The 17,363-nt window shown below is 41.8% G+C and overlaps 2 protein-coding genes across 2 annotated transcripts; one reads left to right on the forward strand and one right to left on the reverse strand.

Annotated features, from left to right (window-relative positions):
- Window positions 1-632: 632 nt before the first annotated feature.
- LOC131969272 (calpain-1 catalytic subunit-like) lies at window positions 633-15,092 on the forward strand. Its single transcript, XM_059330390.1, has 22 exons — window positions 633-919; window positions 2,104-2,347; window positions 3,803-3,872; window positions 7,980-8,098; window positions 8,336-8,469; window positions 8,596-8,764; window positions 8,988-9,071; window positions 9,597-9,682; window positions 9,866-9,940; window positions 10,700-10,860; window positions 10,997-11,166; window positions 11,247-11,258; window positions 11,623-11,834; window positions 12,399-12,438; window positions 12,529-12,594; window positions 12,725-12,782; window positions 12,915-12,979; window positions 13,509-13,577; window positions 13,649-13,727; window positions 13,804-13,917; window positions 14,021-14,079; window positions 14,459-15,092. The coding sequence occupies exons 2-22, from the start codon at window positions 2,105-2,107 to the stop codon at window positions 14,483-14,485; spliced, it is 2,112 nt and encodes a 703-aa protein (XP_059186373.1). The 5' UTR covers window positions 633-919; window position 2,104; the 3' UTR covers window positions 14,486-15,092.
- An 81-nt stretch (window positions 15,093-15,173) lies between these two features.
- mrps28 (mitochondrial ribosomal protein S28) lies at window positions 15,174-16,028 on the reverse strand. The gene has a single exon (XM_059330386.1). The coding sequence runs from the start codon at window positions 15,956-15,958 to the stop codon at window positions 15,386-15,388; it is 573 nt and encodes a 190-aa protein (XP_059186369.1). The 5' UTR covers window positions 15,959-16,028; the 3' UTR covers window positions 15,174-15,385.
- Window positions 16,029-17,363: the final 1,335 nt, after the last annotated feature.

A 17,363-nucleotide genomic window follows, 5' to 3' on the forward strand; every position in this document is an offset into this window, starting at 1 on the left:
AAAAAATATATATTTTTAATGTTGAAATCCCATGTATTACAGAAAATAAATACTCTGTGCAACTGTAAATTAGCACAAAAAAACTGCTAATTTTAATGAATTATTTTATGTTAATTCAATATGAACATGTGAATCAAAAGCTGAAGACAGCCAATAATTGGTGGGTGGGAATCATTTAATTAATATTTTACATATAAATTGTGCCTAAAATACACACCAAACATCATTATTGGTGATCATTCAATATAATTAGCAATATTATTTAAAACAGATCCAGTAAATACTTTTTTAGGGGGGAATAATCAAAGGTTTTTCTGGGAGACGCGAAATGTACCCGCAATTCTGAAATCACCCATATATTTGAGACTTCAGACAGTGGATTGAGTGTGTGGTAGTTTGATTCCTATATTTTAATAAAAAATATTATGATTTTTAAAAAAATTAACATTAAAAATGTTTTATCATGTTAATGAATGAAGTCAGTAGTCTTTTTGTTGCAGTACCGTCTGTGGCCACAGTTTTCGCTTATTTTCCAGAGGGGCGCTGTTTCACTCATCAGAGGAAACAAAGAAACTGGAGAAATGTTTGTTAGTTACAGAGAAAAATAAAAAATAAAAAATCAGAGTATCATGTTCTGATGATGTTTTATTATATTTTGTTCGGATTAAACATCATGATCCTGCTGCTACTCCATCTCTTTAACTCATGTTCATGTAGCCCCGCCCCTCCCGCCGGGCGGGGCTCGCTAATGCAGCAGAGCCTCCATCACCCCCGTCACCTACATCACCACAACATCACCACACGATCCCCCCATATCAGCACACCAGCAGCACAATATCCTTCCATCCCCTCAGCGTCAGCTCATATCCGCACCGCTCACAGCATCGCAGAGTCCTGCTGCACACTGAGGCTGCTCCAGGTCAGTGTTTCTGTTTCTCTTGCTCTGTTGTTACTGGTCTGTAGTGATCTGGTCTGTAGTGGTCTGGTCTGTTTGCTATCAGCTGTTTTTATGATTTCAGGTTGATTCAGCAGAAAGCGGTGACATCATCCTGTTTATTAACCAATCAGAGGAGTCCTTGTGCTGCTGTGTTTACAGGAAATCCGTTTTTCATTATTTATCAGATTTATTTCACAGTTCAAATGTAAAAACAGACAAAAAATATTCAGGATTTCTTTTATTGTGAAAATATAATGAACAAACATAGGACGGTAAACAACATGAGATCATCAATAAATAATAATCAGCAGCAGCTAATTCACTCTGAAGATTTAGAATAAAATGTAATAAATGTTTTTACTGAAGCGTTCAGCTCCTGATGCTCCTCAGTTTATTATCATCACTCAGAATTCTCACATTGATATTTGCTGTTTCAATAGATTTCTATGAGAATAAAGTTCAGCTGATTATTTACTGAATAATGATGAAAGAACTGATTAATATCTTTGTATTGATAATGAACTGATCTGACAGATCCCTGTCAGACCAGATCTCTGCCAGACCAGTTCTCTCAGACCAGATCTCAGACCACCAGAGTTCATGTTAGTGGAGAAAACTTGTAATAAATGTGTCAATTATCAGTTTATAAAGACAGAAATATAGTCTGGTCCTGGTCTGGTCTGGTCTGGTCCTGGTCCTGGTCTGGTCTGGTCTGGTCCTGGTTATGTCCTAGTCTGGTCCTGGTCCTGGTCCTGTCTGGGTGCTTGTTGGTATGTTGGCGGTGCTCCAGCAGAGCGTGCTGAGTCAGCGGCTCTCCGTCTACATCACTGCTCTGATTGGTCGATGCTGACTGGAGTCTTTCATCAAAACATCATCAATCATTCAAAGTTCCTGTGAAACATCTTCTGTTTTAACCTTTATTAAATATTAATTATTCAGCTAAACAAACAAACAAGACAAACATCAGAAACCTTTTGTTATTTATTTATTTAAATATTTATCTGAAGCTGCAGAGATACATCCAGATGTTCAGTGATGTCATTAACTAACCAGACAGAAATTTCTGACCAATCAGAGTCATGCTAACAGCAGCATGCTAACAGCAATGTGAGATGTTGACCTAAAGGGGGCGCTACAGGTCTGAGAAGGTCTCTGTTGTGGTCCAGGATGATGTCGTCAGGAGTGTCCACGCGGATCCACAGGGACCGGCTGAGGGCTGACGGTCTGGGCTCGGTCCAGCAGGCCGTACGCTACCTGAACCAGGACTTCAAGGCCCTGAAGGATGACTGTCTGCAGAGCGGGACCCTGTTCCAGGACCCCATGTTCCCCGCAGAACCCGCCTCGCTGGGCTTCAAGGAGCTCGGACAGTTCACCGCCAAAACCAAAGGGGTGGAGTGGAAGAGACCAACGGTAAGACACAAAGCTGCTACAGAGACACTCAACACAACTACAAAGAGACACAACATGACTACAGAGAGACACAACGCGACTACAGAGAGACACAACACGACTACAGAGAGACACAACACGACTACAGAGAGACACAACACAACCACAGAGAGACACAACACGACTACAGAGAGACACAACACGACACAACGCGACCACAGAGAGACACAACACAACACAACGCGACTATAGAGAGACACAACACCACCACAGAGAGACACAACAAGACCACAGAGAGACACAACGCGACTACAGAGAGACACAAAACGACTACAGAGACACAACACAACCACAGAGAGACCCAACGTGACTACAGAGAGACACAACGCGACTACAGAGAGACACAAAACGACCACAGAGAGACACAACACGACCACAGAGAGACACAACGCGACTACAGAGAGACACAAAACGACTACAGAGACACAACACGACCACAGAGAGACCCAACGTGACTACAGAGAGACACAACGCGACACAACGCGACTATAGAGAGACACAAAACGACCACAGAGAGACACAAAACGACCACAGAGAGACACAACACCACCACAGACAGACACAAAACGATCACAGAGAGACACAACGCGACCACAGAGAGACACAACACCACCACAGACAGACACAAAACGACCATAGAGAGACACAACACCACCACAGACAGACACAAAACGATCACAGAGAGACACAACGCGACTACAGTGACACAACACGACCACAGAGACACAAAACGACTACAGAGAGACACAAAACGACCAGAAAGAGACACAACACGACCACAGAGAGACACAACACAACTACAGAGAGACACAAAACGACCAGAAAGAGACACAACACGACCACAGAGAGACACAACACGACTACAGAGAGACACAACACGACACAACGCGACTATAGAGAGACACAACACGACCACAGAGAGACACAACACGACACAATCCTGGTGATGAATTCATTATTTAATATCCAAGAACATGATTTTGTCCGCTGAACACCGGCCAATGTTTTATTAGGTTAGATTATTAAGATAAAATGTAAATGATGTCACTCATATCAAACCTACACTCAGGAATGATCAGCCTCACATGGGACCGAGTAAATAACTATGTAAAAGTGTTTCTTGCTGACAGACAGACTCTCTACTGTTGTAACTTTCTTAATATCCATAATAAATCTGAATTGTGGAAATAACAGAAAGGGAAAAAAGCTTCTAGAACTATCTTTCTTTTAATTTATTATAAATGTAGAAATATGTTTGTGGTCTTTTTGGTGTTAAAAGCAACACGACGAAAAGTGAAAACACAGCTCAAACTATTAGCATTTTAGCATGTTAGCATGTTAATGGATGTGTTCAGTTCAATAAAACATGTTGAGTGTGATGTCACTCTGACGCTGCTCTCTGATTGGCTGTTGCAGGAGCTGACAGACGACCCTCAGTTCATCGTGGGCGGAGCCACCAGGACGGACATCTGTCAGGGCGCGCTGGGTGAGTCATGTGACAGATTAAGACAAACATCAAAGACTTAAAGCTGCTTCACCAGACTCCATTCAGAATACAGTTCTTTTAACGCAGACAAACTTCACACTTTAATCTGAAACTGAAACAATAAAACCTACAAGAACAAAGTATATATAAAAGTATTTAAAAAAAGTAAAGAGGTAAAGAAGTGAATCAAAATTATATTTAACTTGATTTTTGTCCTTATTTTAAGTTTGAATTTATATTATTAATATGAGTTGTACAGTTATTATATTATGACTGATTTGGATTCTTTCTATTCTTTCTGTCAGCTTCCTCAAATACATTCAGTATAAATATAGAAGTAGATGTTAATAATAATAATAATAATAATAATAATAATAATAATGATACATTTAATTTATACAGAGCTTTTCTAGACACTCAAAGATGCTTAACAGGCAATAGATATATACATAAACATACATACAACAAACTCTGGATGGAGAATGCATATCTGTATATGTGGAGGAGTTTGTGCGGGTGGCACTGGGCCTGGGGAGTTGCCTCGCCTTGCAACCCAATCAGTCAGTGCCTCAGTTCGCAGGAATGTCATAGCGATAAAACAGCAAGATGCCATGGAGACAGCCTTGCTCAGGTTCCAGACAGTCAACAATCAGCAGGTGTCTGTGGGAAGTGGGGGAGGGGATGAAGAGTCGAGAGTTCTTCCAGGGGAATTGTTATTCCAGTAACGGCCTTGAGGCCAGAGCTGGTTGAGGTGGCAGAAAGCAGTTAAGATTGGGATTGTTTGGGATTAGGGCGAGTGGCCATATTCAATTTACACGACTACTCTCATTGTCCATTCTGGTCTCCGAATCGATCCATATGCCTTTGCAAAGCCATCACCTTCTCCATGATGTTATCCATATTGCGTTTTACAGTCACAGTCTGGGTGCGGAAAGCTCTGCCCAATGCTTCAATCAAGTCAGGCAGCCTTATGGGGCTTTGGACAGCTGTCACCATTTACTGTATTCCTGGTTAAACCAGGGCAATGCTTAATCCAATCAGCAAAAGACCTGTAATCATGGTTCTGAATAGGTAGATGTCTTCAATGTCCTCCACAGAAAGAGCCGCCAGGCACACGACTCGCCACCTTTCCCATGCGTCCATCGTGTAGCCAGCTGCGAACGTCCTGGCAGGACAGGTGGGATCCCCTGAACCCAGGCTTCTCGTCGAGAAGATGGTGTCAATTGCATTGCGAGACCAGTTGATCAAATCCATGATTTTTAGTTTTGGAGAGCAGTGCGTCTCTCAAAGTACAAGACAGTAGACAAGACAGACGAGAGGAGCAAAGCAGGGAAGACAAGGGAGGGGAGAGGAGAGGAAAAGGCGACCGCCTTCGCTGAGAGCCAGAGAGAAAGAGCATGTTCTCCTCAGTAGATTTGATTCAACATTGATAATTCTTCACTGAGAGTAAAAACATAATTTTATAAATGTTGATCAGTGGGTCAGAGAAACATGATGATCAGCTGATAGAGGCTGAACATGTTTCACTTTATATTCAGGATGAGGAGAAACAGAACAAACTACAGAGAGTCAGAGGAGAGACTGTTTGTTCAGTTTGCACCTTTTATCTGTTCACAAAGTTTAAATCAAAGGAAAAGAATAAACGTGATTCATAACTTTATTACAGTGAAACAGACTGCAGAGACTTCCTGTTTCTGAACACTAACAGCTGCAGGGTGGAGCTGAGTGTGTGTGTGTGTGTGTGTGTGTGTGTGTGAGTGTGACTCCCCCTGCTGGATGCTGCTGAGACTTTGTTTTTTTAATTTCCTGTTGATGATGATGAGGCTGTTGAGGGATTTCACTCTTCTATTTGTCTATTCAAAGATCACAGATAAATATTTGAAATGTTTAGGAAACACAAACAGAAAGATCAAGATCAAGATTCTTTATTGTCATCATTCAATGCACAACAAAATTCCTTTTGATATTGTTCGGTAAAAGGTATAAAAACAGGCTTAAACATACAGACAATAAATATGACCAACAGACATAGAACATTCAGTTAGAAAATTGCCATATATAAAATAGATGAATAAATAAGTACTCAGCAGCACACAACAATTTAAAGTGCAATGCATACAGTGTCACAGTTTAAAGGGCTGGGGTGTGTGTGCAGGAGGTGTGATGGAGGTCACAGCTCTGAGGAAAAAACTTCCTCAGTCTGTTGGTTCAGGTTTTTATTGTTCTGAACCTCCGTCCTGAAGGCAGGGGGACAAAAAGTCTGTGACCCATGTGGGTGGGACCTGTGGCGATGCTGCTGGCCTTCTTGTTGAGTCGGCCAGCATACACCGAGTACAGGTCTGCTGGGAGATGGGAGTAGGGATGTGGCGGGGAGCCATGGAGGTGGATGAGGGTCTTTGTGCCATTTCGGACCCAGCAGCTGAGCTCTAGACGTACTGGAGTCTGTCCAGAACAAGACTCCATCAGTTGTCCAAACGGGACGTTACAAAGACCTGGACCAGAGTCTCTGAGGGGGAAGAATGCAGATTTAGTGAAGGTTTTGATGTAGGAGTGGAAAGAGAGGGAGGGGTCCAGGATGACGCCCAGGCTGCAGACTTCAGGGGAAGGGCATGTTAGAGCCTTTCACACTCTGCCCCGGTCTTTTGTTCTAGACTTGGTTTTTACAAAAGACTCAAAATGACTGAATACAGTTTACCATTTATTGAAAGAATAATAGCCACATCAACGAGCAGCCGGACTCAGCTGTGTCCATGCTGGGATCACCAGTCAGAGGACTAACAAGTTCCTCATTCACAGTTTTCTTCTGGGTGTAGGACCCTGACAGGTTGGGCTTGTCCCAATTGGTCAGTTTTGGGTGGTGACGCAGCAGCCAACCGATACTGGACACATCGTGATATTTAATTTCAAATCAAAACACCTTCCCTTTCAGGAAAGGTTCAGTATGAGGACACCATGTGCTCTCTTCAACCTATAGCCAAATTTCTAGAATAGAATAGAATAGAATAGAATAGAATAGCCTTTATTGTCCTTGTATATAATACAACAAAATTAGAGTGCAACTTCTATTGGTGCATAAAACAATTAAGAACAACAATACAAAAACAACTTAAGGACAATAAAGGTATAAAGGTATCAAAGGTATAAAAATATCACAAACAGTAATAAATAATTGAAATGGCATGAAAATATTGGAATATAGAATAAATAGCTATGTACATGGAAAAGGAGGAGAATGAGGAGGAGTGGTAGCATACAGAGGTAATGTTATAAAATAATAAGAATATAAATATTATTGCACTATAAATATGATTGCACTTAGATGGTAATTGCACATGGTGGACAGTAAGTGAACAATATTGCACTGGAGTGGTAATATATACACATACACATAAAACGTAACAGAACAAGATGTAGCAGATACAGAAAATGGGTGGAGGTTATGTATGGATCTACTTGTTTTGAGTATTTATGGTGGTGATAGAGCAGTGAGTCTTAAATGTCTGTTGAACAGCTCTTCTGCAAAGTCACTGAAGTTTTTTAACAAATAATATTTTTAACCCTTCAGTTACAGCTAAGCTACTCTCAGCTAAATGTCCCTATCCTTCAGGCAGACGGTCCAGCAGGACACCTCCAACCTCCATCAGCTCATCGATCCTCTCCATTAAAACATCAGCAGCTTCTTGTTGTTGCTGATGTTAGCGTTTCGAGTAGCATTAGTGTAGCATTAGCAGGTCCCCACAGACCATCAGACTCTCTTCAGGATAATGGACACATTAACACACACTTCCTGTCAACATGTCTGTTCAGCCAATCAGATCCAGGATCATCTCATGATCAGAATATCCTCGAGATAATGACACGTTTAGATCCCAGCATGTCACAATAACATGTTTGATATTGAAATCATTATTATCAGTTAAACTCTCTGGTTCTGAGGTCAGAAAACGAGTGTTTTTCTGAAAGGACTCTGTTTCTGAGGTTGTTAAACAAGTGTTTTCCTGTAGTGACTCTGGTTCTGAGGTTGTTAAACGTGTGTTTTTCTGTATGGAATCTGGTTTTGAGGTTGTTGAATTAGTGTTTTTCTGAATGGACTCTGGTTGGCTGCAGGTGACTGCTGGCTGCTGGCAGCGATCGGCTCTCTGACTCTGAATGAGCGGCTGCTGCATCGCGTCGTCCCTCACGGTCAGAGCTTCAACCAACAATACGCCGGCATCTTCCACTTCCAGGTGAGACTGATGACTCATACTGAATACCTTTTGCAGATTGGCTGACATTCAATCAGAGCAGATGTTTTGATGTATCAATGGTCTTAACCTTTATTTATTTTATTCTATTTTATTCTATAATATTCTGAGATCCACACCTGTCAGTCTGTCTGCCTGCCTGTCTCTCACCTGTCTGTCTCTCACCTGTCTGTCTGTCTGTCTGTCTGTCTGTCTGTCTGTCTGTCTGTCTGTCTGTAGTTCTGGCAGTTTGGTGAGTGGGTGGATGTGGTGATTGACGACCGGCTGCCGGTGAAAGACGGCGAGCTGATGTTCGTCCACTCTGCGGAGGGGCGGGAGTTCTGGAGCGCTCTGCTGGAGAAAGCCTACGCCAAGTAAGAGACGAGGACCAGTCCCTGAACTACTCTGGTTTTATACTGGTTGTTTTTTTTTTGTGGGTTTACTGTGTGTGTGTGTGTGTGTGTGTGTGTGTGTGTGTGTGTGTGTGTGTGTGTGTGAAGGTTGAGCGGCTCGTACGAGGCTCTGTCCGGCGGCAGCACCACTGAAGGATTCGAGGACTTCACCGGCGGCGTGTCGGAGATGTACGAGCTGAAGAAAGCTCCCAGAGATCTGCACCGAATCATCTGCAAAGCTCTGCAGAGAGGCTCGCTGCTCGGCTGCTCCATCGACGTCAGCACATCACCTCATTATTACACATTATTACAATATTATAGATTATAATAGGTTATTATAGATTATAATAGATTATGATAAATTATTATACATTATAATAAATTATTAGACATTATAATAGATTATAATAAATTATTAGACATTATAATAGATTATAATAAATTATTAGACATTATAATAGATTACAATAGATTCTTATACATTTAGCGTGTCTCTGCAGATCACCAGCGCTTTTGACATGGAGGCGGTGACCTTCAAGAAGCTGGTGAAAGGCCATGCCTACTCTGTGACTGGACTCAGACTGGTGAGTTCATTTTATCCCACCATCCCCCTCATCCCCCCATTCTCCATCTTTCATCCCCTCCATCCTCCATATCCCCAGTCCCCTCCATCCCCTTTATCCCCCCCCCCCATTCCCTTCATCCCCTTCATCCCCTCCATCCCCTTCATTCCTTCCATCCTTGATCTCCTCCATACCCCTCCATCCTCATTCTTCCCATCCCCTCCATCTTCATCCCCATCACCTTCATCCCCTCCATCCTCCATCCTCCCATCCCCTTCACCCCCATCCCCTCCATCCTCCATCCCCCTTCATCCCCTCCATCCCCTTCATTCCCTTCATCCTTCATCTCCTCCATCCCCTTCATTCCCTCCATCCCCTCAAACCCCTTCATTCCCCATCCTCTTTATCCCCTCCACCCTACATCCCCTTCATCCCCTCAATCCCCTTTATCCCTTCCCTCGCCTCCATCCCCATCCCCTCCATCCCCTGCTTCCCTCTCCCCCACACTGACCTGCATCAGGTTCCAAACTCATGTTGCTGGTGCAGGTGGAGTACCGCGGGCATCAGGAGCGTCTGATCCGGATCAGGAACCCGTGGGGTCAGGTGGAATGGACTGGAGCATGGAGTGACAAGTCAGTGCTTTGCTTTTACATTGTCTGTTGATCCGTGATACACAATGAATAAATAATAATTACTTCATTTATTATTCCTGTTTTTATTTATTAGTACATTTATTAAGACCTGTATGTATCAATATATTTATTTGTGGATACTTCAGTCCTGCGTCAACTCTCAGCAGGAAGTTTGTGTTTCAGCTCTTCAGAGTGGAGCTCCATCGACTCTGCAGAGAAAGACGAGCTGCTCTGTAAGATGGAGGACGGAGAGTTCTGGTAGGTTTGGGCTGTAAATGTGGTTATAATGTGGTTAAAACATGGTTATAATGTGGGTATAATGTGGTAATGACGTGGTTATAATGTGGTCATGGTTTAGTTATAACGTGGTTATGATGTGGTTATAATGCGGTTTAATTGTGGTTATAATGTGGTTATAACATGGTTATAATGTGGTTATAATGTGGTTATGATGTGGTTTAAATGTGGTCATAATATGGTTTTAATGTGATTATAATGTGGTTATAATGTGGGTATAATGTGGTTATAACTTGATTATAACTTGGTGATTAATGTGAATATAATGTGGTTATAATGTGGTTATGATGTGGTTATAATGTGGTTTGAATGTGGTCATAATATGGTTTTAATGTGGTTATGATGTGGTTTAAATGTGGTCATAATATGGTTTTAATGTGATTATAATGTGGTTATAACGTGGTTATAATGTGGGTATAATGTGGTTATAACTTGATTATAACGTTGTTACAATGCGGTTATGATGTCGTTATAATATGGTTTTATTGTGGTTATAATGTGGTTATTACATGGTTATAGTGTGGTTATAACATGGTTATAATGTGGTTATCATGTGGTTTAAATGTGGTCATAATATGGTTTTAATGTGGTTATAACGTGGTTGTGACGTGGTTATAACGTGGTTATAATGTGGTTAAGATGTGGTTATGACGTTGTTATAATGTGGTTGTAACGTGGTTATATAGGCTGCAGACAGTAACGCGTCCGTTTGTCCGTCAGGATGTCTTTCCAGGAGTTCCTGCGTCAGTTCTCTCGGCTGGAGATTTGTAACCTGACCCCGGATGCTCTTAGTCAGGACTTAACGAGTATCTGGACGACCACGACTTTTTCTGGCGGCTGGAGGAGAGGAAGCACGGCCGGAGGCTGCAGGAACCATCCCAGTGAGCATGCTTATAACTGCCTTATTACACTTATTCACCTTAATAAAGCCAGAGGTTTAAAGTTCACAGTGAAGTAACAGGAAACAGTTTATGTGACATGACTACATGTCCCATGATTCTCGGCTGCGTCCTGCAGACACGTTCTGGATCAACCCTCAGTATAAGATCACCCTGCTGGAGGAGGACGACGATCCCGAGGATGAGGAGGCGGCCTGCAGCTTCCTGGTGGCTCTGATGCAGAAAGACCGCCGCCGCTACCGGCGCCAAGGCCAGGACATGCACACCATCGGGTTCGCCATCTACGAGGTCAGAGGTCACCCGATGAGAGAATGGCCAGTTATTAAACATTCTGTGTTCTGACGCTGGTTCTTTGTGTTTGTTCACAGATTCCTGAGCAGGTGAGTCCCTCTGTCACTCTGTTCCTCCGTCCCTCTGTCCCTTTGTCCGTCTTTCTGTCCCTCTGTCTGTCCCTCTGTCCGTCTTTCTGCCCCTCTGTCTGTCCCTCTGTCCATCTGTCTGTCTCTCTGTCCATCTTTCTTTCCCTCAGTCCCGCTGTCCCTCCATCTCTCTGTCTGTCGCTCTGTCCATCCGTCTCTCTGTCCCTCCATCTCTGTCCCTCCATCTCTCTGTCCCTCTATCCCTCTGTCTCTCTGTCCCTCTGTCCGTTCCTCAGTCCCTCTGTCGATCCCTCCGTCCCTCTGTCCGACCCTCCACAGGACAAATCAAACATTTAATTAGTGAACTGGTCCGTTTGTCCTCCAGCTGCGCGGCTGTCCCAGCGTCCACCTGAAGAAGGACTTCTTCCTGCGTCACTCGTCCTGTGCTCGCTCCGAGACTTTCATCAACCTGCGAGAGGTGAGCGCCAGGCTCCGCCTCCCGCCAGGTGAGTACCTGATTGTCCCGTCCACCTTCGAACCGTCCAAAGAGGCCGACTTCGTCCTGAGAGTGTTCACGGAGAAGCAGTCGGAGACAGAGTGAGTCCCGTCGGTCACATGGTGTTTATATTGTAGATATTATATATTGATATATATTATAGATATATATATAGAACACATATACGATAGATAAAAACAGATATGATAGATATAAACACGTATATGATAGATATAAACGCGTATATGATAGATATAAACACGTATATGATAGATATAAACATGTATGCGATAGATATAAACATAGATATGATAGATATAAACACATATATGATAGATATAAACACGTATATGATAGATATAAACATGTATATGATAGATATAAACACGTATATGATAGATATAAACATGTATGCGATAGATATAAACATAGATATGATAGATATAAACACATATATGATAGATATAAACACGTATATGATAGATATAAACATGTATATGATAGATATAAACATGCATATGATAGATATTAACACGTATATGATAGATATAAACATGTATATGATAGATATAAACACATATATGATAGATATAAACACGTATATGATAGATATAAACATGTATATGATAGATATAAACGTATATGACAAGCTGTCTGCTCTGCAGGGAGATGGACGACGACGTGGTGGCGAACTTTGAAGTAGAGGTACAGAATAATTTTAATGAGAATGAGGATTAATACTGTGAACATAAAAGCATCTTAAACAAACGTTAACGTGAAGCTGTTTGCTGTCAGGAGGAGATTTCCGAGGGAGACGTAGACGACTCGTTCAGGTCAATGTTTGCTCAGCTGTCCGGAGATGTGAGATTCCTTTATTCAACTTAATGTAGCATCATGTTAGCATCCAGGCTAATATGATGAAAATTATGTTTTATAGAATAAATGATGATGTGTGTGTGTGTGTGTGTGTGTGTGTGTGTGTGTGTGTCAGGACATGGAGATCTCCGTTCGGGAGCTCCGGACCATCCTGAACAAAGTCGTGTCCAAACGTGAGTTCATCTAATCACAAACTGATCATCTTTATTATTATTATTATCCAACATTAACCGTTGTCAGCATCAGCTTAACATAAGTAATAATAATAATAATAATAATAATGTCGCATTACTCCTGCTGTACAGACAGAGACCTGCAGACTGACGGCTTCAGTATGGAGTCCTGCAGAGCCATGGTCAGCCTCATGGACGTATCCTGCAGCCGCTGATGGTTCTGATGGTTCTGTTTGATCTGATAGTTCTGTTTGTTCTGATGGTTCTGTTTGTTCTCTTAGTTCCATTGGTTCTGTTGGTTCTGATGGTTCTGTTTGTTCTCTTAGTTCCATTGGTTCTGGTGGTTCTGGTGGTTCTGATGGCGCTGATGGTGCTGATGGTGCTGATGGTGCTGATGGTTATGTTTGTTCTGATGGCTCTGTTTGTTCTGATGGTTCTGTTGGTTCCGTTAGCTCTGTTGGTTCTGTTTGATCTGATGTTTCTGTTTGATCTGTTGGTTCTGATGGGATGGTGCTGATGGTTCTGTTTGTTGTGATGGTTCCGTTTGTTCTCTTGGTTCCGTTTGTTCTATTGGTTCTGATGGTTGTGTTGATGTGGGTTCTGGGGTTCAGGGTCTTGGGTTGTGTTGATGTGGGTTCCGGTTTTCAGGGTCTTGTGTTGTGTTGATGTGGGTTCTGGGATTCAGGGTCTTGGGTTCTGTCTTCATGGACCTTGACTCGGGCTCAGAAGGACGGCAGCGCTCGGCTCGGCCTGCTCGAGTTCCAGATTCTGTGGAACAAGATCCGGAAGTGGCTGGTGAGTGTAAACAGGAAGCCGGCGAGGCTCATGGGTAACGTAGTCTTTAATGAGCTGCTGTGACTCTGCAGGTAATCTTCAGAGAGTTCGACCTCGATAAGTCCGGATGCATGAGCTCCTACGAGATGCGGCTGGCGCTGGACAATGGCGGTGAGTCCTTAGTGTTCTGACACAATCATGTGACCTCTGACCTCTGACCTCTGACCCCTGACTCCTGATCCCGCAGGCTTCAGGCTGAACAACAAGCTCTATCAGATGCTGGTCGCTCGATATGCCGACAACGAGATCATTGACTTCGACAACTTCACCTGCTGCCTGGTGAAGCTGGAGGCCATGTTCAGTGCGTAGCCCTGCCCCTCATTAATATTCATCAGTGATATCAGATTATTATTCTGCAGGACAACGGTGTTGACGTGTTTCTTCTTCTGTGGTGTTTTTCTCAGAGGCCTTCCAGGAGCTGGACAGAGACGGAACAGGAAGGGCGGAGCTAAGCCTTGGAGAGGTGACATCACTTCCTGTTTATACATTTATGTTTATACATCTATATTTAAACTATTTCTATTTTTATATATTTTGATTCATATTTATTCATGTATTATTATTACTGATTTTATTTATATTTGTACATTTATATTTATATGATTTTATATTTATATATTTTTTATTCATACATTTTTATTTATATTTATACATATGTATATACATTTTTAATTTAACAATTACACATATTTATTTATATTTATTTAAAAAATGTATTTATATTTATACATATTTATATACATTTTATTTATATTTATATATTTTTTTATTTATACATTTTTGTTTATCAGGCTTTTGAAAAATAATATTCTAATTGAAAGAGGTTTGTGTTTGTGTTTCAGTGGCTCTGTGTGACCATGAGTGGCTGAAGAAACTACAACCTGCAGTAATACTACAGTACTGTGCAGTAATACTATAGTACTCACATCATCAGTCTTCCAGCAGAAGTGAGGAGGATCGCTGCTGCAACAAACATCTTAATATGTTTATGATTATTAATGTGTTTATTATTATCAGCTGTTTGACCCGCTTTAAGAATTAGGCGCTCATGGGAGTGGTAGTTCTTTGCTCTGTCTGTGCAGCCACACTGAGGTCACATGATCATATTTTATTGGCAGATTAATGATTAAACATGATTCAATTCAAAGTGGAATTTCACAATTAAACAGTCAAACGAATAAATCATCTGATTTAAGGTTTTAATTTGAAAAGTGACGTCAGTGAGCTTCAAACACACAGAAATACATACTCACAGTACTACATATTCTCAGTACTGCTGCTCTCCTGCTGCTTCACACTGATGCCTTCAGCTGCAAACACTAACTTTATTTAATGATTATTGACACTTGTTTATGTTGCAGCTGTTTGTTTAAGGTGGAAAACTTCCCGGTGTTTCTATATGAAGATATAGAAAAGAACGAATATCAATAATAATGAGTTTGTTTGTGTTCTGAGACATTAAAGGCCTGAAATGAACCATCAGCTGTCTGATTTCTTCATTTATTGTCACTTAAACAGTTTTATGGGACAAAAACCTGAAATATCACCAGAACAATATGAATTGTAATATATTTTATTCCTGAAACAAGCTTTAATAAAAAGTAATATTTTTCAGCTGTTTGTTGATGTGCAGCTTCATGAAGAAACACAGAAGCTGTTTAATGTTTCATATAAATAATGTTTATTATCAAACAATCAGATCAGAGTCCAACATTAAACTTCTGGTTCCAAGTTTAAAGTTTAGTCAGTATTTTCCTGCAGCTCCAGACTCAGGAACCCTCTGGTTTCATTGCCGCCGGTTCTGGTTCTCCCTGGTTCCTGCGGGCCTCCCGGGGCTCCACCGGGCCCAGCAGGACGGCCTGGGCCTCTAGCAACGTTGTGTCGGTGCTGGCTCCCAGGAAGCGGGCTGTGAGCTCCAGGTCCTGCAGCCGGAGCCGGACCTTGCTGCCCCGCTGCAGCGCCTCCCCGCCGGCGGGTCTTCGGACCACGCAGGGGAACTTCCCCCCGAAGTCCACGTACAGGTCGTCCCGGACCACGTGGAAGATCCGACCGACCACCAGCCGGTCTGCAGCCGGGCCCATCTGGACCAGCGGGGACCGGCGGAGCAGCGAGGAGAAGCTGCTCTCCTGTCCGGATCGGGAGGCGCCGCCGGCGGCCGCAGAGCTCTCCGCGTCTCGTCGCAGCTCCGCCTGCTGCTGCAGAGCCGCAGCGAACCCGGGTCGGCGGCTGTCCGCGGCCGGCGGCTTGCTGCCGGAGTCCGAGCTGAAGGAGGTTCTGCAGGAGGAGAACCGGACTCCGAGTCCGGACCTGGAGCCGCACACAACCTTCCACAAGGCCGCCATGTTGTCCTCACGCCTAGGAGACTGCGTCACTACCGGTGGAGAAGAAACGCTCAGAGCGCTTCACAGCGAAGGAAGGAGGAGCAGAAGGAGTCTGCATCAATCATGGCATCAACCAGATAGCGCCACCTACTGTACTATCATAATATAACAGCAATAACAACATGGATATAAATATAGATTCATTGTGTTAATATATGTTTTTTTTTGCTAGTATTAACAAACGATATGCAGTGATGTATCGTTTTATTAATGTTAGTATTAGTAAGTTGGTAGTTCCATTTATTATTATTAATTCTTAGCATAATAATGGAGAAAGGGAAGACTACAGAAGTTTCATATGTTAATACCCACCATCACCACTACGTAATCTCCACGTCACCACCACGGCACCAATCTATCGTTTCCTCTTTTAGAGACTTCTTTAAATAATGTAACGGAGCGTTATGCCTTCACTTATAGAGAATATAAAATAATAAAACGGAGGTGAATGTGCGGCCAAAATACACTTCATCAGTTTTTTGTCAACACTTCCAGATGTTTGCCCTTCAAAAAAAAAAAAAAAAGGATTTAAATGTATCGGGACCAGTATGATTCAGTCACTTAATATAACAGGTTATAAAAACAAACAAACATTTATAGTAAATATAAAGTAAAAGCTATAATCTTTGTTTAAAAAAACCCGAAAAACAAACACAGGCTGTCGTTTAGTGATTGTGACGTAGGTTCTCTTGTGTTAAAAGTGAAGGTTATTCTTTAACAGTGGTCTACTTTCGCATATATTCATTTTTCTGTGCAGTGTAAGACACTACATAAGAAATTAAGTCGCCGTTTGAATTTCAGCCAGATTTTGTGTAGAAATGACTCGTTTATCCTGCAAACTACGAGACGCCGAGGCGACGGAATGTGACCTGAACCGGAATAATAATCATATATATCATATATTTTCATACTTTCTTTTATCTTCATGTTTTTATATCTTTATATCTTTGTACTTGATATTTTACTGATTGTTTATAATCATATTTAGTAGTTTTGTTTTATTTTGTTCATTTTATTTTATTTTTATTTTTTGTGCTCCTGTCTATTTTTTTTAATTTTTATTTATTTATTTATTTATTTATATCAAACAGCAATACAATGCACAGTTACAAAGAAGAAGAAACGAGTTACAGAAAGATAAACAATGCAAAAAATAAAATAGAAGAATAATTAAATGGAAAAGAATGAAACAAAAACAAACAAATAAATAATAAAATAAACAGACGCAAGATGACATGTTAAAGACATTAAACGCACTGCATATGTTGGCAGTCTTCACAGCTTTTTGTTTTGTAGACAGGAGAGAGCTGAGATATACTGTTCAAACTCTGACTTCAACAAAAATAAACTTTTTTACTTGAAAACT

Source organism: Centropristis striata, chromosome 1 (assembly GCF_030273125.1).
Source record: "Centropristis striata isolate RG_2023a ecotype Rhode Island chromosome 1, C.striata_1.0, whole genome shotgun sequence".
NCBI classification, from domain to species: domain Eukaryota; kingdom Metazoa; phylum Chordata; class Actinopteri; order Perciformes; family Serranidae; genus Centropristis; species Centropristis striata.